The sequence below is a fragment of the Coregonus clupeaformis genome, chromosome 11 (assembly GCF_020615455.1).
Source record: "Coregonus clupeaformis isolate EN_2021a chromosome 11, ASM2061545v1, whole genome shotgun sequence".
Classification (NCBI taxonomy): domain Eukaryota; kingdom Metazoa; phylum Chordata; class Actinopteri; order Salmoniformes; family Salmonidae; genus Coregonus; species Coregonus clupeaformis.
In genome coordinates this window covers 17,309,470-17,335,468 of record NC_059202.1, presented here as the reverse complement: position 1 = coordinate 17,335,468, position 25,999 = coordinate 17,309,470, and the positions used below count along the sequence as shown (strand labels likewise).

General features: G+C 44.1%; 1 protein-coding gene across 1 annotated transcript in view; it reads right to left on the bottom strand.

The window, feature by feature from the left end:
* The window catches only part of pard6a (par-6 family cell polarity regulator alpha), a 34,677-nt gene extending 12,177 nt beyond the window's left edge, over positions 1 to 22,500 (bottom strand). Inside the window, exons 1-2 of the mRNA XM_041889960.2 lie at positions 22,124 to 22,500; positions 18,362 to 18,584 (exon numbers count right to left, since the gene is read on the bottom strand). Of these exons, the coding sequence (XP_041745894.1) occupies positions 18,362 to 18,584; positions 22,124 to 22,219 (319 nt within the window). The 5' untranslated portion in view covers positions 22,220 to 22,500. The remainder of the gene's footprint in view (positions 1 to 18,361; positions 18,585 to 22,123) is intronic.
* Positions 22,501 to 25,999: the final 3,499 nt, after the last annotated feature.

Genomic DNA, 25,999 nt, shown 5'->3' with positions numbered 1-25,999 from the left:
AATGCATGTAAAAAATGTTATAAATTGATTTGCATTTTAATGAGGGAAGTAAGTATTTGACCCCCTCTCAATCAGAAAGATTTCTGGCTCCCAGGTGTCTTTTATACAGGTAACGAGCTGAGATTAGGAGCACACTCTTAAAGGGAGTGCTCCTAATCTCAGCTTGTTACCTGTATAAAAGACACCTGTCCACAGAAGCAATCAATCAATCAGATTCCAAACTCTCCACCATGGCCAAAGAGCTCTCCAAGGATGTCAGGGACAAGATTGTAGACCTACACAAGGCTGGAATGGGCTACAAGACCATCGCCAAGCAGCTTGGTGAGAAGGTGACAACAGTTGGTGCGATTATTCGCAAATGGAAGAAACACAAAAGAACGGTCAATCTCCCTCGGCCTGGGGCTCCATGCAAGATCTCACCTCGTGGAGTTGCAATGATCATGAGAACGGTGAGGAATCAGCCCAGAACTACACGGGAGGATCTTGTCAATGATCTCAAGGCAGCTGGGACCATAGTCACCAAGAAAACAATTGGTAACACACTACGCCGTGAAGGACTGAAATCCTGCAGCCCCCGCAAGGTCCCCCTGCTCAACAAAGCACATATACAGGGCCGTCTGAAGTTTGCCAATATTAAAAACATCTGAATGATTCAGTGGAGAACTGGGTGAAAGTGTTGTGGTCAGATGAGGCCAAAATGGAGCTCTTTGGCATCAACTCAACTCGCCGTGTTTGGAGGAGGAGGAATGCTGCCTATGACCACAAGAACACCATCCCCACCGTCAAACATGGAGGTGGAAACATTGTGCTTTGGGGGTGTTTTTCTGCTAAGGGGACAGGACAACATCACCGCATCAAAGGGACGATGGACGGGGCCATGTACCGTCAAATCTTGGGTGAGAACCTCCTTCCCTCAGCCAGGGCATTGAAAATGGGTCGTGGATGGGTATTCCAGCATGACAATGACCCAAAACACATGGCCAAGGCAACAAAGGAGTGGCTCAAGAAGAAGCACATTAAGGTCCTGGAGTGGCCTAGCCAGTCTCCAGACCTTAATCACATAGAAAATCTGTGGAGGGAGCTGAAGGTTCGAGTTGACAAACATCAGCCTCGAAACCTTAATGACTTGGAGAAGATCTGCAAAGAGGAGTGGGACAAAATCCCTCCTGAGATGTGTGCAAACCTGGTGGCCAACTACAAGAAACATCTGACCTCTGTGATTGCCAACAAGGGTTTTGCCACCAAGTACTAAGTCATGTTTTGTAGAGGGGTCAAATACTTATTTCCCTCATTAAAATGCAAATCAATTTATAACATTTTTGACATGCGTTTTTCTGGATTTTTTTGTTGTTATTCTGTCTCTCAATGTTCAAATAAACCTACCATTAAAATTATAGACTGATCATTTCTTTGTCAGTGGGCAAACATACAAAATCAGCAGGGGATCAAATACTTTTTTCCCTCACTGTACACATTTCTAGGTAAGCCTGTATGCAGAGCCTGTATTGCACACAGACAGACTGGAACATCTATAAAGTTGTCCTCTCCCCTGCCCTGTCTCTGCCCTCTGGTGAGGGTTTGTGGGAGTCTCCAACACATTCCAGAATAGACTGCTCTGGTATCCATAAAGCACAGATGACGAATGCCAAATATTCCACCTGTGCTTCCCTCACTAGATAAAATTAATCAACTACCCTCCTCTCTATATCATGTGTTCTCTGTAGGCTACCGCATGAATCACCTGACTACTGCAGCACAAGAGTCAGTAAATGCCTGTTAATTAAATTAATAACCAGCATCAGGAGGTCAACTCAGTTCTGAATCACTGCTGACATCTTACATAACCTTGAGCATGTTGAGTTTAATAAAATTATGATTTGTAAGTATCATAAGGTGAGATACTGAATGTAAAATTCAAAGCTAGGCAGTCATTGGATTGAAACACTGGGAAGAAAGGCTGAGGTGGGTCCTTGCGACATGGGGCCATGCATTATCATGCTGAAACATGAGGTGATGGCGGTGGACGAATGGTACGACAATGGGCCTCAGGATCTCGTCACGGTATCTCTGTGCATTCAAATTGCCATCAATAAAATGCAATTGTGTTATTTTTCCGTAGCTTATGCCTGCCCATACCATAACCCCATCGCCACCATGGAGCACTCTGTTCACAACGTTGACATCAGTAAGCCACTCACCCACACAACGCCATACAAGCTGTCTGCCATCTGCCCTGTACAGTTGAAACTGGGATTCATCCGTGAATTGCACACTTCTCCAGCGTGTCAGGTCAAGACCTTGGTGAGGACGACAAGCACGCAGATGAGCTTCCCTGACACTGTTTCTGACAGTTTGTGGAGAAATTATTTGGTTGTGCAAACCCACAGTTTCATCAGCTGTCCGGGTGGCTGGTCTCAGACGATCCCGCAGATAAAGAAGCCGGATGTGGAGGTCCTGGGCTGGAGTGGTTACACGTGGTTTGTGGTTGTGAGGCCAGTTGGACGTCCTGCCAAATTCTCTAAAACGACGTTGGAGGCGGCTTATGGTAGAGAAATTATCATTAAATTCTCTGGCAACAGCTCTGGTGGACATTCCTGCAGTCAGCATGCCAATTGCACGCTCCCTCAAAACTTGCATTGTGTTGTGTGACAAAACTGCACATTTTAGAGTGGCCTTTTATTGTCCCCAGCACAAGGTGCACCTGTGTAATGGTCATGCTGTTTAATCAGAGTCTTGATATGCCACACCTGTCAGGTGGCTAGATTATCTTGGCAAATGAGAAATGCTCACTAACAGGGATGTAAACAAATTTGTGCACAAACTTTGAGATAAATAAGCTTTTTGTGTGTATGGAAAATCTCTGGAATATTTTATTTAATCTCATGAAACATGGGACCAACACTTTATATGTTGCGTTTATATTTTTGTTCAGTATAGTATTCATGACTCTACCAGAATTGGAAATAACTATAACTAATAATAATATAATAACTATAATAGAGCCAGTTGTCTGCAACCTACAGGCATAGAGCCTCAGACCTCTTAGACTTCTCCCACTGGATCCTTCAGACATGCTGATTTACCCACTTCCCCAAGCCACTCTCAGACTCACAAACAGAGGACAAGGAGGAAAGGGTTTGAGATAGAGAGGGAGGGAGGGAGAGAGAGAGAGACAGATAGCTTTTACCATCAATTTGCCTCCTTCCCATGTATAGTCTATAGTGACAGATCCCTCCATGCTGCCATCCATGCTAACCTTGGAGGGTGTCCCCAGAGAACTCACTGTGTCCCTGTCCTCAGGACCTGGGGGAAGAGGGTTGGTCTCCCGGGGAAAGCTCCACAGAGAGGTGTGTGTATTAAGTATCGATGGGTATAGAGTGAACATCTGTCTCTCTGCTCTGCCATAAACAACCTCTCCCTCAACGTGAGCAAGACAAAGGAACTGATCATGGACTACAGGAAAAGGAGGGCCGAGCACGCCCCCATTCACATTGACAGGACCTGTAGTGGAGCGGGTCGAGAGCTTCAAGTTCCTTGGTGGCCACATCACTAAGGACCTATCATGGTCCAAACACACCAATACAGTCATGAAGAGGGCACGACAACACCTATTCCCCCTCAGGAGGCTGAAGATATCTGGCATGGGACCTCAGATCCTCAACAAGTTATACAGCTGCACCATTGAGAGTATCCTGACTGGTTGCATCACCGCTTGATATGGCAACTGCTCGGCCTCCGACCGCAAGGCGCTACAAAGGGTAGTTCATACGGCCCAGTACATCACTGGAGCTGAGCTTCCTGCCATCCAGGACCTCTATACCAGGCGGTGTCAGAGGAAGGCCCTAAAAGTTGTCAAAGACTCCAGCCACCCAAGTCATAGACTGTTCTCTCTGCTACCACACGGCAAGCGGTACTGGAGTGCCAAGTCTGGGACCAATGTAGTCTGGCTCGATGTCCACTCACTGGACTCTAGCCACACACTCACACATACTACACTGACACTCCAACACACAGACACACACACATGCATACTGACCCCGCACGCACGCACGCACACGCACACGCACACGCACACACACATGCACACACACACACACACACACACACACACACACACACACACACACACACACACACACACACAGTGATGGAAAAAGTACCCAATTGTCATACTTGAGTAAAAGTAAAGATACCTCAATAGAAAATGACTCAAGTAAAAGTCACCCATTAAAATACTAATTGAGTAAAAGTATAAAAGTATTTGGTTTTGAAATATACTTAAGTATCAAAAGTAAAAGTAAAGGTATAAATAATTTCAAATTCCTTATTTTAAGCAAACCAGACGGCATCATTTTCGTGTTATTATTTACGGATATCCAGGGGCACACTCCAACACTCAGACATCATTTACAAAACGAAGCATTTGTGTTTAGTGAGTCCACCAGATCAGAGGCAGTTGACAAAGGATGTTCTTTTGGTTAAGTGCGTGAATTAGACCAATTTCCTGTCCTGCTAAGCATTCAAAATGTAACAAGTACTTTTGGGTGTCAGGCTAAATGTATGTAGTAAAAAGTATATTATTTTATTTTGGAATGTAGTGAAGTAAAAGTAAAAGTTGTGAAAGGTATACATAGTAGAGTACATTTACCTCAAAAAACTACTTAAGTAGTATTTTAAAGTATTTTTAATTAAGTACATTACACCCCTGCACACACACACACACACACACACACACACACACACACACACACACACACACAAACACATACATTCAATGAATAAGTTCCACAGACATGTGACTAACAGAAATTGTGACTTTTTGTCAAAATCAAAAGTAACAGTCAGTATCTGGTGTGGCCACCAGCTGCATAAAGTACTGCTGTGCATCTCCTCCTCATGGACTGCACCAGATTTGCCAGTTCTTGCTGTGAGATGTTACCCCACTCTTCCACCAAGACACCTGCAAGTTCCCGGACATTTCTTGGGGGAATGGCCCTAGCCCTCACCCTCCCATCCAACAGGTTCCAGACGTGCTCAATGGGATTGAGATCCGGGCTCTTCACTGGCAATGGCAGAACACTGACATTCCTGTCTTGCAGGAAATCACGCACAGAACAAGCAGTATGGCTGGTGGCATTGTCATGCTGGAGGGTCATGTCAGGATGAGCCTGCAGGAAGGGTACCACATGAGGGAGGAGGATGTCTTCCCTGTAACGCACAGCGTTGAGATTGCCTGCAATGACAACAAGCTCAGTCCGATGATGCTGTGACACACCCTATACCAGACTATGACGGACCCTCCACCTCCAAATCGATCCCGCTCCAGAGTACAGGCCTCGGTGTAAAGCTCATTCCTTCGACGATAAACGCGAATCCGACCATCACCCCTGGTGAGACAAAACTGCGACTCGTCAGTGAAGAGCACTTTTTGCCAGTCCTGTCTGGTCCAGCGACGGTGGGTTTGTGCCCATAGGCGACGTTGTTGCCGGTGATGTCTGGTGAGGACCTGCCTTACAACAGGCCTACAAGCCCTCAGTCCAGCCTCTCTCAGCCTATTGCGGACAGTCTGAGCACTGATGGAGGGATTGTGCGTTCCTGGTGTAACTCGGGCAGTTGTTGTTGCCATCCTGTACCTGTCCTGCAGGTGTGATGTTCGGATGTACCAATACTGTGCACGTGTTGTTACACGTGGTCTGCCACTGCGAGGACGATCAGCTGTCTGTCCTATCTCCCTGTAGCGCTGTCTTAGGCGTCTCACAGTACGGACATTGCAATTTATTTCCCTGGCCACATCTACAGTCCTCATGCCTCCTTGCAGCATGCCTAAGGCACATTCACGCAGATGAGCAGGGAACCTGGGCATCTTTCTTTTGGTGTTTTTCAGTCAGTAGAAAGGCCTCTTTAGTGTCCTAAGTTTTCTTAACTGTAACCTTAATTGCCTACTGTCTGTAAGCTGTTAGTGTCTTAAAGACCGTTCCACATGTGCATGTTCATTAATTGTTTATGGTTCATTGAACAAGCATATGAAACAGTGTTTAACCTTTTACAATGAAGATCTGTGAAGTTATTTGGAATTTTACGAATTATCTTTGAAAGACAGGGTCCTGAAAAAGTGACGTTTCTTTTTTTTGCTGAGTTTACATATTACCTCAATTACTGTACCTCGACTAACCCGTAGCCCTGCACATTGACTCGGTAACGGTACCCCCTGTACAGTATATAACCTTGTTGTTGTTATTTTATTGTGTTACTATTTTTCCTTTAGTTTATTTAGCAAATGTTTCTTACTTACTTTGTAAAAAATCTGCATTGTTGGTTAAGGGCTCATAAGTAAGCATTTCACTGTAAGGTTGTATTCGGTACATGTGACAAATACAATTTTATTTGATTATGCTGCCTCTCAAATAAATAGGGTGAAAAGGGCACTTGAACTGGTTTAGTTTGCCTCCATCTTGATACAATGCCTTCTTGTCTATAGTTCAGACAGACATGTTATTGTAGATATGATAGCTTATTGACAGTGTTACACCTCTGTATCACGTGTCATTGCAGTGTAACAGGTTATTGGCTGTGAGTTTGCACTTCATAATGTTGTGTTATTGCAGAGTGGAACAGCTTTTTGACTGTGTATTCATGCATCACAATGACAGGTTATTACAGAATTACAGATCTCACTGACTGACTGGCTGGCTGCTGGTGTTATGAGGCTGCTGAAATCTAGTCGCTTATTTCTGACCAAATACACAAATACTAAAAATGTGATGCCTTTTTCTGCAGCACCTGAGGCTTTTTTATATTTTTTACGGACAGTTTTCACTACTGAGTGAGAACCCAACACAGCTGTCACAAGTAGTGTTTGGCACTCTTTTAGCTGTCTGGGTTCCTTTGAGGATTAGCTGATTAGCTGATTTCACGCTCTAATCAGACAGACAGCAATAGTCCAATGACTTCAGTCACATCACATAAATCTGACTAGGAGAGTCCTGCCTTAGGGCACACACAGGCAATAAATACTCCCATGCGCCCTTACAGCAGCCTTGCTGGTAGGTCATTGAGGAGTAGGTTGTTTCTACTTTACCATTACTGTTCTTGTCTGCCTCATTATCTAGAATATGAAGATGATCATCAACCCGCTGGTCACCATGAATATGCTAGTGAGGTCCCTGAAGGGGTCCCACTCTGAGCCCATTGTCAGACCCTTGCTATCAGATGAATAATTCCCCAGTGAACAGGCCAGGCCGTGGGATGGGAAGCCTGGCCTAGCGCCACCAGCACCAGCGAGCCCCTGTCCTTCAGGGTAGATGGATACCTGATGCTGCCAGCGGGAAGCTGTTCACAGTGCTGTGGAGGCATCTCTTTGCTACCACAGCTTCTGGATCCCCTTACAAGGGCTGGCCACTGGCCGCAATGTAGCACTGCTCCAAGAACAAACTATTCCTGTCTACAACAGCTGAACTCTGTTGTCCATCAGTGTTCAGATATGATCCTGTCTTTAAATATGTGCTCCAAATACAGATCATATATAGGACCCAGGAGTTTTTATTGATCCTCTGATCTAACCAGGAAGAACTCTAGTACAGTATTAAGAGTTTTTTCCTGGTCAGGTCATAAGGTCAGGAAAAACTTGCCCTACCCATATAGAGTGACTGACCTCCCTTGCCAGGTCTCCCTCTGTGTGTGTATGTGTGTGTGCTGGACCATGCTGTACCCATCCTGAGCCTATGATCTCACTCTGTCTGCACTCCAACCATCTGGAGGCTGAACTGAAGCCCTGCAATATGGTCACCACAGCAACCATTAACGCGCCACTGTTTCCATCAGGAAGAACAGGCTTCAGTTGAATTTCCCTCTGCCGTCTACAAAGGGTTCAGCATAGCCTACCTACACTAATTGACAACACAGTCAAAACGTGTACAGTGCCAACACAGAAGAACACACTCATTTTCTGATTGAAAGACACTCAATGACAACAGAGTGTGTTAGTGGAGCAGCAGATCAGATCAACAACAACGTGCCGCGCGTGAGGCGGGAGCAGCAATAGGCCTCGTACCTGTGTGTGTGTGTGTGTGTGTGTGTGTGTGTGTGTGTGTGTGTTTGTCTGGGATTACCCTTTAAGGTTGAGGGCAGCTCTAATCCCAGGATTATTACTGAGACACAGACACGTGAGGGGGACCTGGTCTAACTGCTCTTGATATAAACCCCACCCACACGGGACTAACCCTGATCACACTATAAACCTCTGAAAGCTGGAGGATGGAGAACTACAGCTTTCACAATACAGACTCACACAGGGCATTGTGAGCATCATTCATACAGGTACATCCTCTCACCCACCAATTGCTTCCCTGTTCTCGAAGACAGGAACACAGGTAAAGGGAAGTTTACAGTGTAAACCTCTCATTTTGCTCCACCTGCGTTTGTCAATTTAACAGCATTCTATTATTCTCTTCTGTACCTCCTGTTGTATCATTCCATTATGAGCACAATGGGCTCCCTTACAGACTGCTTTTTCATGCCTCTGTCTGTCAACACTGAGCTGGATCATAAAACAGTATGATGTCCCCATCAGTAGGAGTTGAGTCATCTCCATCGTAGGCGTACTGTAGTGTACATACGTACACATTCCATTCATAATCCAGAAATGGGCTGTAGACAGCTGCCAATACCAGCAAGCTTTCTTGCAACCCCTAAACAACGCCCACACACCCTCTCTGAACTCAGCAGGCAGCACGCTCACGACTGTCCCTTCAATGTCCATCTCCTCCTCTAGCCTCTGTTTATGAGTCTGCTATGTCTTTAACCAGCCTTACTGCTAGTTTTTGGACAAACCAACACAACTGAATAGAATAGACCCCTGTGCTGCTGCACAATGTTCAGTGAACCACTGGGACTTTGATTGAAGGTCAGATCACAAATTACATGCAATCTGGGGGAAAGGAATTTCATCCTGTAAATCTGAGCGGGAAACTGGAAATAGAAAACTCTGTTTTACTCTTACAGTTTACAGTTGCTCCATTGTTATTTCTTTGATGAACTTGGTAAGTGCACCTCTATATCAACTAGTCAATACTGACCAGGCAAACAGTCAATAGCCCTGGGTCATACTACCCTTTATTCACATCACTGACAACCTTTTGATCCTCAGTGGCATGGGCACCCGCAAACCCACCACGCCAACCTGTGGTTGGTAACCTCCTGTTCCCACGCCTCCAGTGAACCTGCTGCGTGCCAGTACATTCCTCCCACTGCCCACACTCCACCCCGAGCCAGGCTCTGAGAATGTACCAAACAAGCCACGCACCAGGCTGGCTGTTTCACAGAAACAAGAAATCACAGCAGCTCTCAGAACACTAACAGGATGAAAGACATGGAGAAAGACTTGGCTAGAGAAGAGATTCAGAGTCTGCTCTAACAGTGGGTGATCTGTGTTGCCTCAGAGCAGGTGTTTTGTCTCGTGATCTGACATGGCATGCAGTGCTCCGAGCTGAGAGAGAGAACGCCATTCAGAACCCTGCCCAGAACATACACCTGCACAGCAGATGTTCCTAGCAGTACTCACACTCTGCCTACTTTCCTCATCCCTTTCTCTCTCACTCCTCTAGCTCTGTTATCCTAATATATACGCTACATGGCCAAAAGTATGTGGATTCGGCTATTTCAGCCACACCCTGTGCTGACAGGTGTATAAAATCGAGCACACCGCCATGCAATCTCCATAGACAAACATTGGAAGTAGAATGGCCCGTACTGAAGAGCTCAGTGACTTTCAACGTGGCACCGTCATAGGATGCCACCTTTCCAACAAGTCAGTTTGTCAAATTTCTGTCCTGCTAGAGCTGCCCTGGTCAACTGGAAATGTCTAGGAGCAACAACGGCTCAACCGCAAAGTGGTAGGCCACACAAGCTCACAGAACGGGACTGCCGAATGCTGAAGCGTGTTACGCGTAAAAATCGTCTGTCCTCGGTTGCAACACTCAATAACGAGATCCAAAGCCAGAAATCTTGCTTGTTTGTAGGTGACCAAATACTTATTTACCACCATAATTTGCAAATAAATTCATTAAAAATCCTACAATGTGATTTTCTGGATTTTTTTTCCTCATTTTGTCTGTCATAGTTGACGTGTACCTATGATGAAAATTACAGGCCTCTCTCATCTTTTTAAGTGGGAGAACTTGCACAATTGGTGGCTGACTAAATACTTTTTTTCCCCACTGTATAAGCGGGGACACGATCAATGTGGGCACCGTCCAATGTACAGTACTAGTCAAAGGTTTGGACACACCTACACATTCAAGGGTTTTTCTTTATTTTTACTATTTTCTACATTGTAGAATAATAGTGAAGACATCAAAACTATGAAATAACACATATGGAATCATATAGTAACCAGAAGAGTGTTAAACAAATCAAAATATATTTTATATTTCAGATTCTTCAAATAGCCACCCTTTGCCTTGATGACAGCTTTGCACACTCTTGGCATTTTCTCGACCAGCTTCCCCTGGAATGCTTTTCCAACAGTCTTGAAGGAGTTCCCACATATGCTAAGCACTTGTTGGCAGCTTTTCCTTCACTCTGCGGTCCGACTCATCCCAAATCATCTCAGTTGGGTTGAGGTCGGGGGATTGTGGAGGCCAGGTCATCTGATGCAGCACTCCATCACTCTCCTTCTTGCTAAAATAGCCCTTACATAGCCTGGAGGTGTGTTGGGTCATTGTCCTGTTGAAAAACAAATTATAGTCCCACTAAGCCCAAACCAGATGAGATGGCGTATCGCTGCAGAATGCTGTGGTAGCCATGCCTTGAATTATAAATAAATCACAGACAGTGTCACCAGCAAAGCACCCCCACACCATAACACCTCCTCCTCCATGCTTTACGGTGGGAACCTCACATGCGTAGATCATCCGTTCACCCACACCGTGTCTCACAAAGACATGGCGGTTGGAACCAAAAATCTCAAATTTGGACTCATCGGGCCAAAGGACAAATTTCCACCGGTCTAATGTCCATTGCTCGTGTTTCTTGGCTCAAGCAGGTATTTTCTTCTTATTGGTGTCCTTTAGTAGTGGTATCTTTGCAGCAATTCGACCATGAAAGCCTGATTCACACAGTCACCTCTGAACAGTTGATGTTGAGATGTGTCTGTGACTTGAACTCTGTGAAGCATTTATTTGGGCTGCAATTTCTGGGTCTTCCATTCCTGTGGCAGTCCTCGTGAGAGCCAGTTTCATCATAGTGCTTGATGGTTTTTGTGACTGCACTTGAAGAAACTTTCAAAGTTATTGGAATTGTCCATATTGACTGACCTTCATGTCATAAAGTAATGATGGACTGTCGTTTCTCTTTGCTTATTTGAGCGGTTCTTGCCATAATATGGACTTGGTCTTTTACCAAATAGGGCTATCTTCTGTATACCCCCCCTACCTTGTCACAACACAACTGATTGGCATTAAGAAGGAAATAAATTCCACAAATTAACTTTTAAGAAGGCACACTTGTTAATTGAAATGCATTCTAGGTGACTACCTCATGAAGCTGATTGAGAGAATGCCAAGAGTGTGCAAAGGTGTCATCAAGGCAAAGGGTGGCTATTTGAAGAATCTCAAATATAAAATATATTTTAATTTATTTAACACTTTTTTGGTTACTACATGATTCCATATGTGTTATTTCATAGTTGTGATGTCTTCACTATTATTCTACAGTGTAAACAATAGTACAAATAAAGAAAAACCCTTGAATGAGTAGGTGTGTCCAAACTTTTGACTGGTAGTGTACATATGCATAAATCATCAGATACATTTGTAAGCTTTTGCATTAAGCGTGCAAATACAGCAGGATTGTGGGGGCATACATTCACTCGCTCACCATCTCCCTCCCAGTCCTACACATAACACAAATGCATTCCCAGGCACACACACACACACACACACAACAGTATCTTCAATGTACACACACACACACACACACACACTGAGTTGCTCCTAGGTGTATTGAGCAGCTGCTACAGCCTCAGTTGAGCGTGTGCTGGGTGAACACAAGGGAATCTCTCTGACTATGCTAAAAACAGCAGCACAGCCAATGGGCTTTGCACCAGCATGCCAACCCACAATAACACCACTGATACACTACCTAAAGCACACCTGCATGACTACATCGGAGCACGGTATGAATTTGCATATTGTTTTGAATGTAGTAGCAGTGTATGGTTGTGTTTGTGCATGTGTGTGGGTAAGGACGATGGGGGGGTTGACTTTTAATGTTAGCTAGAGGAGCTCTTACTGGAGGCATGTTCAGGGCCCTCTCTGGAGAGAGTGAGCAGAGAAAATAAAACCCTTTCTTCCCTCTTTCCCTTCTCCCTCTTTGTATCTCTATATCTCTCTTTTTCCTCCCTCCTCAGCCTTTCTTTCGATGTGAATTAGCCGATTAAAGCCCCAGCTTGTAAAGCAGTCTGCTGAAATAAATCTTCAATGAAGTAGATTTAGCAACCACAAACAATGTCTTATTTTCACTCATCTACACTTCTCGGACTCAGCTATAGCCCAGCTAATTCCCCAGACCTTTGCTACTGGCCTCTTGTGAATGTACCGAGAGATTGTGGAGGGACATGGTAGCTAGAAGAGAATGGCAAGGATGGGCTAGTGGATTCACTGGGCTGACAGACACCATAGGTGTTTTGTGCTGGGATTATGGGTGAGGATGGAGGTGAGTGCTGGATCCCATCTGTATGGAATCACATTAGCCAGCCTGTCAATTGCCACTCTGTGAGATGAGCTCATGCTAAAAGCCCCATCAATCTCATCAGTGTTTCGGTGAACCAGCAGCACTCTGTGACATTAATGTCCCATGGAGGGGGAGTGGAGGAGGGAGGATCTGATCAGAGACTTTAAATGGCTCTACCAGCACAATGTGTCCATCATGACAGTAATGTGTCAATGGACCAAAGCTCTGTCATGTAGCAACCTCTGGGGGGAGGTTGGATAAGAGTCAATCTCTGGAAAGCAGCTTATTGGGCCTGATGGGCCAGTTGTGCTAGTCAGAGTTGTTGGCCAGTTTCCTAGGCGTGGTCCTAGACTAGTATCACCACTACCTGCACTCTGTTAGTATCAATACAACCTTTATATTAAGCTAGGCACAGACAGGGACTCCACCCCCATGTAGACTCTCACCATCTGATATGATTGTCCATAGTCCTCTGAGGTTATTATTCAAATATGCCATGTGTACTGTACTGTATGGCAAGGATCGATGGTCTCTCCAGAGATGAAAGGGAGATGAGAGATAGAATACAAAGAGAGAGAAAAGTAAGCGAGTAAGGTTGAGCATAAAGCAGTTAAAGTGAATGAAGAGCACTGCTCTAATGATTTGCTACTTATTTGCTCAACAAAAAAAAGAAGAGAGAAATAGAAAACTTGTGAGCGAAAAAGCCATTACTGTGGAAAAATGACATTCCTTCCATGGAGAAGATGAAGCTGTAATCACGTAGCGCCAGGCCCTGCATGGGTATGTCTGTAACAGTGATAAGCCCTCTCTGGAAATGGGTATGTCTGTAACAGCGATAAGCCCTCTCTGGAAATGGGTATGTCTGTAACAGCGATAAGCCCTCTCTGGAAATGGGTATGTCTGTAACAGCGATAAGACCTCTCTGGAAATGGGTATGTCTGTAACAGCGATAAGACCTCTCTGGAAATGGGTATGTCTGTAACAGCGATAAGCCCTCTCTGGAAATGGTTATGTCTGTAACAGCGATAAGCCCTCTCTGGAAATGGGTATGTCTGTAACAGTGATAAGCCCTCTCTGGAAATGGGTATGTCTGTAACAGCGATAAGCCCTCTCTGGAAATGGGTATGTCTGTAACAGCGATAAGACCTCTCTGGAAATGGGTATGTCTGTAACAGCGATAAGCCCTCTCTGGAAATGGTTATGTCTGTAACAGCGATAAGCCCTCTCTGGAAATGGGTATGTCTGTAACAGCAATAAGCCCTCTCTGGAAATGGGTATGTCTGTAACAGCGATAAGCCCTCTCTGGAAATGGGTATGTCTGTAACAGCAATAAGCCCTCTCTGGAAATGGGTATGTCTGTAACAGCAATAAGCCATCTCTGGAAATGGGTATGTCTGTAACAGCGATAAGCCCTCTCTGGAAATGGGTATGTCTGTAACAGCAATAAGCCCTCTCTGGAAATGGGTATGTCTGTAACAGCAATAAGCCCTCTCTGGAAATGGGTATGTCTGTAACAGCGATAAGCCCTCTCTGGAAATGGGTATGTCTGTAACAGCAATAAGCCCTCTCTGGAAATGGGTATGTCTGTAACAGCAATAAGCCCTCTCTGGAAATGGGTATGTCTGTAACAGCAATAAGCCCTCTCTGGAAATGGGTATGTCTGTAACAGCGATAAGCCCTCTCTGGAAATGGGTATGTCTGTAACAGCGATAAGCCCTCTCTGGAAATGGGTATGTCTGTAACAGCAATAAGCCCTCTCTGGAAATGGGTATGTATGTAACAGCAATAAGCCCTCTCTGGAAATGGGTATGTCTGTAACAGCAATAAGCCCTCTCTGGAAATGGGTATGTCTGTAACAGCGATAAGCCCTCTCTGGAAATGGGTATGTCTGTAACAGCGATAAGCCCTCTCTGGAAATGGGTATGTCTGTAACAGCAATAAGCCCTCTCTGGAAATGGGTATGTCTGTAACAGCGATAAGCCCTCTCTGGAAATGGGTATGTCTGTAACAGCAATAAGCCCTCTCTGGAAATGGGTATGTCTGTAACAGCGATAAGCCCTCTCTGGAAATGGGCATGTCTGTAACAGTGATAAGCCCTCTCTGGAAATGGGTATGTCTGTAACAGCGATAAGCCCTCTCTGGAAATGGGTATGTCTGTAACAGCGATAAGCCCTCTCTGGAAATGGGTATGTCTGTAACAGCGATAAGCCCTCTCTAGAAATGGATATGTCTGTAACAGCGATAAGCCCTCTCTGGAAATGGGTATGTCTGTAACAGCGATAAGCCCTCTCTGGAAATGGGTATGTCTGTAACAGCGATAAGCCCTCTCTGGAAATGGGTATGTATGTAACAGCGATAAGCCCTCTCTGGAAATGGGTATGTCTGTAACAGCGATAAGCCCTCTCTGGAAATGGGCATGTCTGTAACAGCGATAAGCCCTCTCTGGAAATGGGTATGTCTGTAACAGCGATAAGCCCTCTCTGGAAATGGGTATGTCTGTAACAGCAATAAGCCCTCTCTGGAAATGGGTATGTCTGTAACAGCGATAAGCCCTCTCTGGAAATGGGTATGTCTGTAACAGCAATAAGCCCTCTCTGGAAATGGGTATGTCTGTAACAGCGATAAGCCCTCTCTGGAAATGGGTATGTCTGTAACAGCGATAAGCCCTCTCAGGAAATATGTATTTCTGTTCCCCTCAAAACATGGTTTTTACAAATAGATCCTTTGAGAAAGCTACGCTAGAGAGAGAGAGGGAGAGAGAGAGAGAGAGAATGAGAGAAAGAAGAGAGAAAGAGAGGGAGAGAGAGGGAGAGAGCTGAGCTGAGCTTGAAAACCAGGGGCTAATCTGCCTTCTTATTCTCCTTTAAATATAAATACTTCCAGGCATAACTCATGAAGATTTCACTACCAGCATAGTATAATCTTAAAAAGAAGAAGAAAAAAAACACTAGCACATGCTAACTAAACTAAATGAAACTGCATTTTGATGAGGGAACAAACATATTTCCTGTTACCCTACGGTTAGTAATTGGAACTATAGCCACTCACTTAGCCAGTTGAAAGGCTGACAGGACACTAAAGAGCATCCCCCATAAGAACAGGAAGTAGCTATGTTGTCAGTCGGTGGCAGCAGAACAGAAAAACTCCTGCTGAGTGAACAAATAGAGCTCAAAGATTCTGATTGCTTTTGTCTCCAGAGCCATTCAAATTAATGATCAGAGCTTTGTCTGTAAGCAGGTGTGCTGGATCTCCTGGAGCATACATGGATGATGGCTTCCTGTTTATATACAGATAAACAGAAAAATATTCACTGTGCAAGCTATGGCTTTGTTATTCAACTAGGCCTTTCTTCCACACATATACTGCAGATGCTGTAGATGAGAACAGGTAGCAAACAGTGAGATGGATTGGAAAAAGATCTCATTACTATGAACTTCCTCTAGCAGTCTCTTTCTCTCCTTCTCATTCTATTTCTGCTTCAATTTCTCACTTTGCATCTCCATCTCTCCATTTCTGGGTTTCTCTCTTCAAGTCCCAAGGATCTCATTAGCTACATTCCTCGCTCTCCTGGTCTGTGCTGAACGCATGGCGTCCTCTAAGCTTCACTCCCCCAGCCACCAACCCACAAAGCCATACCTCTCAGTGCAGCTCACAAATAGCATTTCTATTGCTCTTCCTGAAATGTACTATTCCTGTGTGTCACTCTAAGCATCCACGTCATCTTTGTCCATCCAGTGTTATTGCTCCCACCCACACCTGTGTTGACCTCATCTCAGGCCCCAGCAGGGAGGGCTCTGTGCTCCCCACAATGACAGGCAGAGCCAGGCCTTGGCCCTGGTGCTGATGCAGCAGGAGTCACTCCCACAGAGAGCCATGGATAGAGAGGCAAAGCTGCACAGCCTATCTCTATTCTGACTGACACATAGCACAGTAAACCATTAGAGCTTCAGCGATCACACAGAGGGGGGTTGAACTACAGGGCACTACAGGGAATCTCCTCTCTCCTCTCTACCCACAGCTAAAGATGGTTAACTACAATACCCATCTATCCCCACTAGCCTGTATAACATTGTGAGCCTGATGGATAATTATATAAAGTGCTAATTGAGTCATGGATTCCATCCTGTAGCAATCACAAAGCAGCTGTACTTGGCTAATAAAGAAGGGTAATAATGGGAATTTCATTTAAGCTCTTTTCTTTGTTACAAAATAAAACAGAGCTGATTATGGAAATCTAAAACTGGGAACAATAGCAGCCATTCTCCAGATTAACATTTCCAAATGAATTATGCAAACAAACAAAACAATAAAACAACATAACATAGAAATATTAGACTATAAACAATAGGGGAGCAACTTTTAAAAGCATTAGTGGCCAATTTCCGGAATGCAGAATTGGTTTTGATCAAACTCACTGACCGTAATGGGGCATTAGGAATGGAGGGATAGAGACAGCGATAAAGAGCTGGAAACAGACCGGGGGAGAGCGGTGAGAAGGACAAAGTGTGTGGTGGGGAAGAGAGGGGAGCATCTGAGGTATAGTGTGTTTCAGGGCAGGCAGAGTGACATAAGGGTGAGGAGTCAGCCCCAGCCCCAGCCCCAACTCCAGCTCCAGCCCCAACTCCATCTCCATCTCCAGCCCTAGCCCCAACTCCATCTCCAGCCCTAGCCTTAGCTCCATCCCCAGCTCCAGCTCCACCCCCAGCTCCAGCTCCATCCCCAGCTCCAGCTCCAGCCTTAGCCCCAGCTCCATCTCCTCTCAGCACAGCACTCTGTCTCTGCATTCCTGAGGGCTGGCACAGCACCAGACAGCCCCACCCACTGAGGCAGGCCAGACTGGCAACAATGAGCAGAGCCCCAGACACTCATCCCCTCACAATACAAACAACAACGTCATCACCATCACCACTCTGACTGACTCTCATACTTTCATTATCAGTCACAGTAAGAAACAGAGCTGTCAACAGCAGAACCATTATCGCTAACAATTGCACAACAACATAAGACATAACACAGTATTTAATCATGAACACACACTACACACTGCACTACACTAGAATTTTCTGCTAGCTCACCTCGAAACTCATTTTCATGATTGACAACTGATTTAAAACACATCAACAGTGCCTATAACAAACAAGCATCAACAGTAGCACTGGCAAACAACTCACTTACACAGTGACAAGGCCACTTCAACAGTCAACAGGCATTGGAACAATATATTATTTTACCTTTATTTAACTAGGCAAGTCAGTTAATTAAGAACAAATTCTTATTTACAATGACGGCCTACCCCGGCCAAACACGGACGACGCTGGGCCAATTGTGCGCCGCCCTATGGGACTCCCAATCACGGCCGGATTGTGATACAGCCTGGAATCGAACCAGGATCTGTAGTGACGCCTCTAGCACTGAGATGCAGTGCCTTAGACCTCTGCGCCACTCGGGAGCCCATGACTCAGAATACAGTGAAATAAGGTCAACATCAATAGCACAGAGCTTTAACCAACAATGTAAGCTAACAATGAGGAATGAGGTTTCTCCTATAAATAACTCTCCTCTCCCACCCCATCCCTCTCCCCTCTCCCCTCTCCCCTCTCCTCCCATTCCTCTCTCCATGCTACAGCCTCACCTCTCTTCTGGATGATGATCCTGAGAAGTGGATTGGCTGAGGACAGGGCCTTGTAGAAGTTGTCATCGTTGTTGATTGGCAGCAGGTCACCGTAGATGTCTGCGTATCCCAGCAGCACCTCCACACCGGGGATGCGGTGAACAGTCTGCAGCAGCCGGTAGAACTCCTGAAAGCCACCGGTGCCGCTCTTCTTCAGAGCGAAACGTCTGTACTCCGCCTCAAACTAGAACACAAAAGGTCAGAGAACATTGTGTCATGAAAGCAATAAAGCAAACTCATAAAGAATGGTGCAGCAACAAAACCCAGACGATTGATCCAGACTCCAATAAAAGCCTCGGCCATGACATTGCCCTTCACTAAACAATTTACAATTCACCTCTATTCCTTTTCATGGATGCATTCTGGTCCTCATAACATAACCTAGGTATTAATTTGACTAGATACAGAACTAGACATATAGACATAGTCCAGTATGTAACAACTGGGATCATGTTCTGAGATGTCTCACTAGGTGCAACACAGTGGAGTGTGGGTCATTGTGAGGTAGCCGTGTAGCACAGATACATAAAGATCGTTTTGGGGACAACACAAGCTGTGAGATGTGCTTGTTTGTGTGGAGCTGCTGCCCTGCACGGCCAGTGAATTTACCTCTGAGGTGCTTATCATACAGAAGGTTGTGTCACTCCTCTCACATAATGTGCAATCCTTATATGGGGATATAGACTTCCTCAATCACAAAGACAGGGAGACAGATAGACAACAGATTGGCAGACTGATACAGATTACACAGGGAAGGAAAAACAGGCAGGCACGCAGAGATAGGATGGGCAAACAGAGCTAGACAGTATGGAGTGGACTGGAGAGTACTGTATGGTGCACCACCAGTTTTCATAATAGCATGATTGACTGGTTTATGTGTCCAACCGTATTTACAGACTGAAACAAATAATGGGATATGTACTTTGTGAGTGATTGTAGATCCTTACAGAAAGAGTGGTCAAGGGCCTAATCTCCTTTTCCTCTCACGACTGTACCTCTGCAGTGGTTTACTTTTGAAGAAGAAGAATATATTGCATGCTTTACTGAGCAGAAAGGGTGACTGATTATGCCATTTCCACCCATTCACATATAACACAGCTTCTGAGCTTCAGTCTATTTCACAAAGATCAGAGCAGAGCTGCAGGGGAAATCACCATATTTATAATGATCATCAGAGATACAATGCACACTCTCATCTCAAGTCTTAACACATCATCTCTGTTTGCTCTTTATCTCCCCTCCTCTGATGGTGGTATCTATGAGGACATGGAGTTTTCATTTTGTAACGATATCAAGGAATGTACTCTGGAGAGCGAAGTCAAACAGTTTAGCTTCAATTCCTTAGTTCTCTTCATACCTTAATTAGCCATTTGGGTGGATACAGTAAATTACTGTATGGGCAGAATGGCTTCTATCAATTCTGATTAAATCAACTCTGCCTAAATATCACCTTCATACAAAGTTATCAAGTGAAAGAGCATTTGAGTGTGTGAATATAGAAGGTGATGGTAAATGTGTGAGAAAACAAATCAGTGAGTGAGTGAGTGCTGGACAAGTTAGTGTAGAAGATTCTACTGTTTTCCCAATCATCCCAGGGTGTCAATGAGTCAAGAGAGGCTGTACTAGTTTGCAGAAGCCATCCCTCTGGAGAACCGTGTTAAAGGCTGGAGAACAGGGGAGCAAACGATGGGCCTATTTGTCTTCGAACCATTTTAAGATGCAGTGCTGCTGCTGAGGCACATACTTGAGATACTAACAGAATTAGAAAGAATCCACTGTCAACAAGTTGTTAAAAATCACTGTTGAGGAGAGCCAGAGAGACAGACAGTGAGGCAGTTGCACATTACACTGCAGAGATATTGCCTGTATAGATTTCCCCATTAGAGTTTAACACCACAATCAGTAGCATATTGTCTGAATTTGATAAACACACATGACCTGTGCATTAGGACCATACTAGGTTGTTAAAGTTCCAAGGCAGCTATTTTTATCTCAATATCAAATCATTTCTGGGTAACAATTAAGTACCTTACTGTGATTGTTTTCAATTAAAATGGTCAAGAAGAAACAAAAATAGCTTCTTAGCAAAGAGCAATTTCTCAAGCAAGAATTTTGCTAGGACTGTCTTCGTGTGGTCTGAGTGTGGAGGGGAAATCCAAAAACTAGCTGTTTTGGGCAGAGAGGTTTGGAACTCTCTTTCTTATTGGTCTATTAACTAATTTACCGCCTGAGGCAGGCCAAAACTCTATCCCACCAAAACAAGCTGAGATTTCAGGTGGTCTTTTCAAACAGCTCTTTAGCAATAAAATATATATAAAACACAGGAAAATCACGTTTTTGAATGAACTGGGCATTTAAAGATTCTGACCTGTAGTGAACAACAATAGTCAAATTGAAAAAGTGATCATCAGTTATTAACCCTATTTTTTTATTTTATTTTTACATAAACTCAGTTACCAATTTTGCTTTGTCTGAGAAAGAAGTGCATGGAGGCATGGGTTTTACTTTTCACACTAGCTCATTCTTGTCTTGAAATGAAAACATGCAGTCTAAAAAAGGAAAACTACAAACACTATTGAATTTGAGATCTAGTGACAGCTATAATTAGATTATTTTTGCAACAACTTTATTCCTGTTGAATTCCTAGCTCTTTGAGTACTCTTTATCTTCGGGGGATCCATGGACCCATTGCAAGTTGTACATTTGCAAAAACATATTTGTTGCCTGGACAGACAATGTGTGTAAGAAGTATTGTCCTCACTGTTATTAAGGACAACTTAACCAATATGTCAGAGTATAATTGACAGAAGGTCAGTTGGTTTTAACTGATGAGGATGAGAATGATGATGATGATGATAAATGATAACAAATATATAATTATATTTATGATAATTTTTACAGGTAGGCTACGGTATTGTATTGGCTACTATGGCCTATGGCCTATTCAATTATGGGGCAATTCATAAACAGTGGGGTTTAGAAGCCATATGGTTTGTAGTATCGCTACTAGGCCTACTACCATGTTTCATGCATAGCCTAATTAATTAGCCAGGCCCTATATTCTAATTAACCACGTACAGTTACGCTCCATTCTGCACCATAGCAGCGCGCTACAATGCATCACAGAAACAGCAACTGACAGTGCGCTTTCAGAGCAGAGAGCGACCATGCGAACTGTCATAGCCTCCTGGCCTGCTACACATGGATAGGGTTTCTGTCCACTAGTTACCACAGCCACAAAGTAAAAATTGGCTATATCGTATAAATTTATGAAAACAAAAATGTGCCTTTTGGGCTTCATTTAAGGTTAGGATTAGGTATAAGATTATCAGTGTGGTTATTGTTAGGGTTAGGTTTAAAATCAGATTTTAAGTAGACACATTTTAGAAATGGGCGGGGTATATGACTTTGTGACTGTGGTAACCCCATGGATAGAGACAGACAGACACGCTCGCGCCCGGAACGTCGTGGTGACAAGCATAAAATGAGGACACACCAACATCAGTGTTTCGTGCTCTAATATGATTAGTTTAGTGGGGGATTCAAGAGCGCCTTTGTGACAGATAGCGCAATACGGACAGATCCCATTTATAGGCTACATCTTGATTTTGTATCCCATGCGCGTGCCTGATACGGTAGCCTACCAACCAATAAACCGCTGTCTACCGGTTCGTTCCACTGTAACCGCATTATGAATGTGAAATCAATTAGCCAGCCACTTACTTTGCTCTTGACCTCGACCACATTGTCCGTGTTTTTCAAGGGGGTCCTCTGATGCCTTGACATGTTTGCGCGTTGAACCCCGGCGGATAGAACCATCCACAGGCTTTCCTCGAAACGGGTTTGAGTAGATAGTCAGTCACTTCGTTGTAAGCTCATTTGCTCGCAGCAACGTGGGGGCTAGATAGACGCACAGGTACAGTCCTTGAACAGTCCTGGTGCTGTAATAGGAATCAGATATGTATGGGAAAAGGGCGATGGGCAGAGCTACACCACTGCCTCAATAACAATGACGTCACATAGACACGCCGCTTGAAGGCGGGGATGGGGTCGTGCGTGGTGTCAGATGAAATGTTTCAGTTGGTGTTGCCCTGGAGACAGAGAAGGTGAGACAAGGCCAAAGATGGTGGATAAATGAAGATAGTCAGAGAGGAAAGAGGCGAAACGAGAGGGTTTACTCCGCCCAAAATCTGTCCCAGATAAGCCTTTTTTTGTATGGAGGTCTATGAGAAAGTGTCAAATTACGTGAAGCTTATTTGATTGAATAGAAGTTTCTTAATGTTTTGGCTGTTACAAATGTACTTATATAAGTGGATGCACGTGGTATTCCGGCAACTGTAAGAAAAACCACATATACTGCTTTCAAGTAGGATTTATGGTATTTTGCCTGTAAAAAAAAAAAAGGGCAATGTTTATATGAGCCTGTTACAAACAGGCCCATTTTTACCACATTCTTGCCTGCATACACATTGTATACCTCCCATGTGCATGCATGCCGAGGAAGAGTGTTAGTAGTGGTGTGCAGATGTGGGTAGGCATCTATTTTAATCAATCAATTGAGAATATACCCCATCAATAAGTAATCCATTATTAACTCATTTAGGCAGGTCCTAAGAAACATTATAATACTAATAAAATGTATTTTCAAAATAATAATATAGCATATTTTTGGTTTAATTAGGCCTATGTTATGGGCTGTGCATTCATGACTGCACCATCTAAATGAAATCAATAGTTTATTTTGTTCATTAAACAGACAAGACACATCTACCCGATAACAGTCAACACACATTTTATTTTAAAAAAGTGATATTTTGAAACAGAGCCCAATCTCATGCTTTTTAAAATCCAAGTTTAATCTCTTTCGTACCCTCACTCCACTTTGTTAGGGAGCATGGATAGGGTCTTACCATCATCATGATACCAATAGAACATAAATCCCAATCGAAACGGTGCTGACATTATCATCTAGTTGACCACATGTGGGTAGGCTATTGCTTCAAATGTAGCCTATTACAAGGATTGGATGACTTTGGGAGTTTCAGTAAGCAACAATTTGATACATGCCTTCAATTGCATTAGCATACTTTATTCCAATATTTTCGTAATTCAGTAATATTTATTCCCACAGTAATTCTTTATGGATCCATCCAGTTGTGGTTAAGAAAACAGTGCATGCTTGGTGGTGGGCTATGCGAAGAGAGTTTCACAGTCTCTCTCTCTCTCTCTCTCTCTCTCTCTCTCTCTCTCTCTCTCTCTCTCTCTCTCTCTCTCTCTCTCTCTCTCTCTCTCTCTCTCTCTCTCTCTCTCTCAGCACTGATACTCCAGCTCCATCCTCCACTCAATAAGATTTAGTACCATGACCTTGTGTAATCAGTATCACTCTGTGTGTCTCTGACTAAGGAACATGGGTTTGGTATGGCATGTACCCTACTAACTTATGTAAGTGCCTCAAAAGCTTTCCAGATTAGGATACTAAGGATTAGATTGTTCATTTTGTGTAGCTAAAGCAATCATTCATGAATGAGATGTTTGTGATCTAACCTTCTCTGTTTCACCCCTGTATTTTGTACCATCTTTCTCTTCATTCACAGTTCAACCTGTTCAGACTGGGACAATGACAACCTCCTGACTAAAAGCTGACACCCGACCAGATCTCTAGCAGCAAATGTATTTAGTGTGGAGCTCCCTCCCGGGGCCCCACAGTGTCTCAGATGATGGAGAGAGCTGGAATGCAGGAATGTGGAGAGATAATCCTGCAACCTCAGTGGATGCTGCTCAACGCCTGCCAGTGCTTTGAACTTCACACCGCTGCCAAGGGGGCCAAGCAATTTCCTGAGCTCTTCTCAGAGGAAGGTTCCTGTAAATGCATGCTCCACGTCAGCATGCAGGTGTCCATGGAGCCTACCCACATGAACACAAATATATTTAATATGGTTAATGCTGCTAATAAACAGATTCTGATCATGAAACTCCTCCATCACCCAGGAGGAAAGGGTGCATGTCAAAGAAACTCTATACGTTTGCAGTTTCACCTCTGTAGCCACACCCTTGAGAGAGTCACAGGACAACTTCCATCAGAATTTCCTCTCGTTGTTGCCTAAGAATGTAAGCGACTGTATGTGAGTCAGCCATGTCAGGTTTCTGAGCAGTAATGTTGATAAGATATATAATGCTCCCACCCCTGACTCCATGTCCTTCTGGCGACTGCCCTGGAAAAACATTCTCATCTAACAGGGATGTAATTCACTCTATAGTGACTGAAAATACTACTAAGACAAGGTTATCTCTGTGAAATATTAAATTAACTGGTATCCTGAAATGCAATATTCTTCCAAAACAAAGTAATATGACATCAACACTGGTGTGATGTCTCTGTCTGACATCTCTAATTTGGGGAAACTACAGTAAACTACTGGGCAAATGTTACAGAGCGTTTTCAGTAGCATATGTCTATCAGAAGCACTAGCACAGAAATCTAAAGCCCTGTGATAGCTGATAGATAGACTGGTGGGGGGGACAGGTACAGGTGATGACGTTGAAGAGATGTTTCCTCTTTGAGATGCCTCTATTCATATTCTGCTACCAAACAGACAATGGGGTGGGGGGTGGGTGCTTCAGTCTCATGGTTGTGATTCCTATTGTTGTATTCAATAGCTGCCACTCACCCACTGTTGTGGTACTACCTTTCCACGGCCACCTCTCTGGTTATTCACCTTTTCACATCCTCTTCGAATATAACGTTTATAAATTAGATTGATTTACTTAATTGCCAACAGTTGTCTCCTCCACACCTTTTCTGATAAGATTTTATAGGGAAAAGAATATGCTGTACCTTTACTGTAACTTATCTGAGCATACTATCACCACCACCACTACCTGAGCAAGAATACATATTCAAACTTGTACCAATAGTACTGAAGACTTGCCAGGGTTAAAGAATTTAAGAGAGACACCAATTATAGTGCAGCAGAGCAAGCAGCAGATGCTTAAATGATTAATGAGATATAACTGACAGCCTTTTTTTCATTGAATGAATGGGTCTATTAGTAATGTAAATATACATAGCCAAGCCATCCCCCAGTAAACACAACACAGTGTACCCAAGGTGGATGATGCAGGTGGAACCTGTGCAGTGCTCTAAAATCTGAAGAAAGTAATGTGGAATGCTGTAGAAGATTCCTGGGGTGGGGTGGTGGTTGAGTAATGTTGTCAGACCAGCCTGTCCACTCTGGGCCCTGCATACCCTCAGCTCTCTGACTCCCACACCTCTCAGCAGGTTACCAGGTCCGACCGCTGGCTCAGAGCAGCCTGGCTACCTACCCAGCATTCCTCTGGCTTTAGTCAAAGGATTCCGGCATGGTATGTCACTGCATCTAGTGCAGGGCAAGTTGCTGTAGAGGTCCCATACGTCTTACTGGAGCATTCAGACATTTCTGAGTCAAGCATCAAAATAAAAAGAGACTTAACTCTGTAAAGAATGTTTCACTGTGATGGGGGACTCTAATATACTTTGTAGGAGTCAAACTAATGCACATAGACAGTAGTGAGATAACCACTCATGGTTGGCCTACAATCAGCCAGGTGTATTCATAGCCC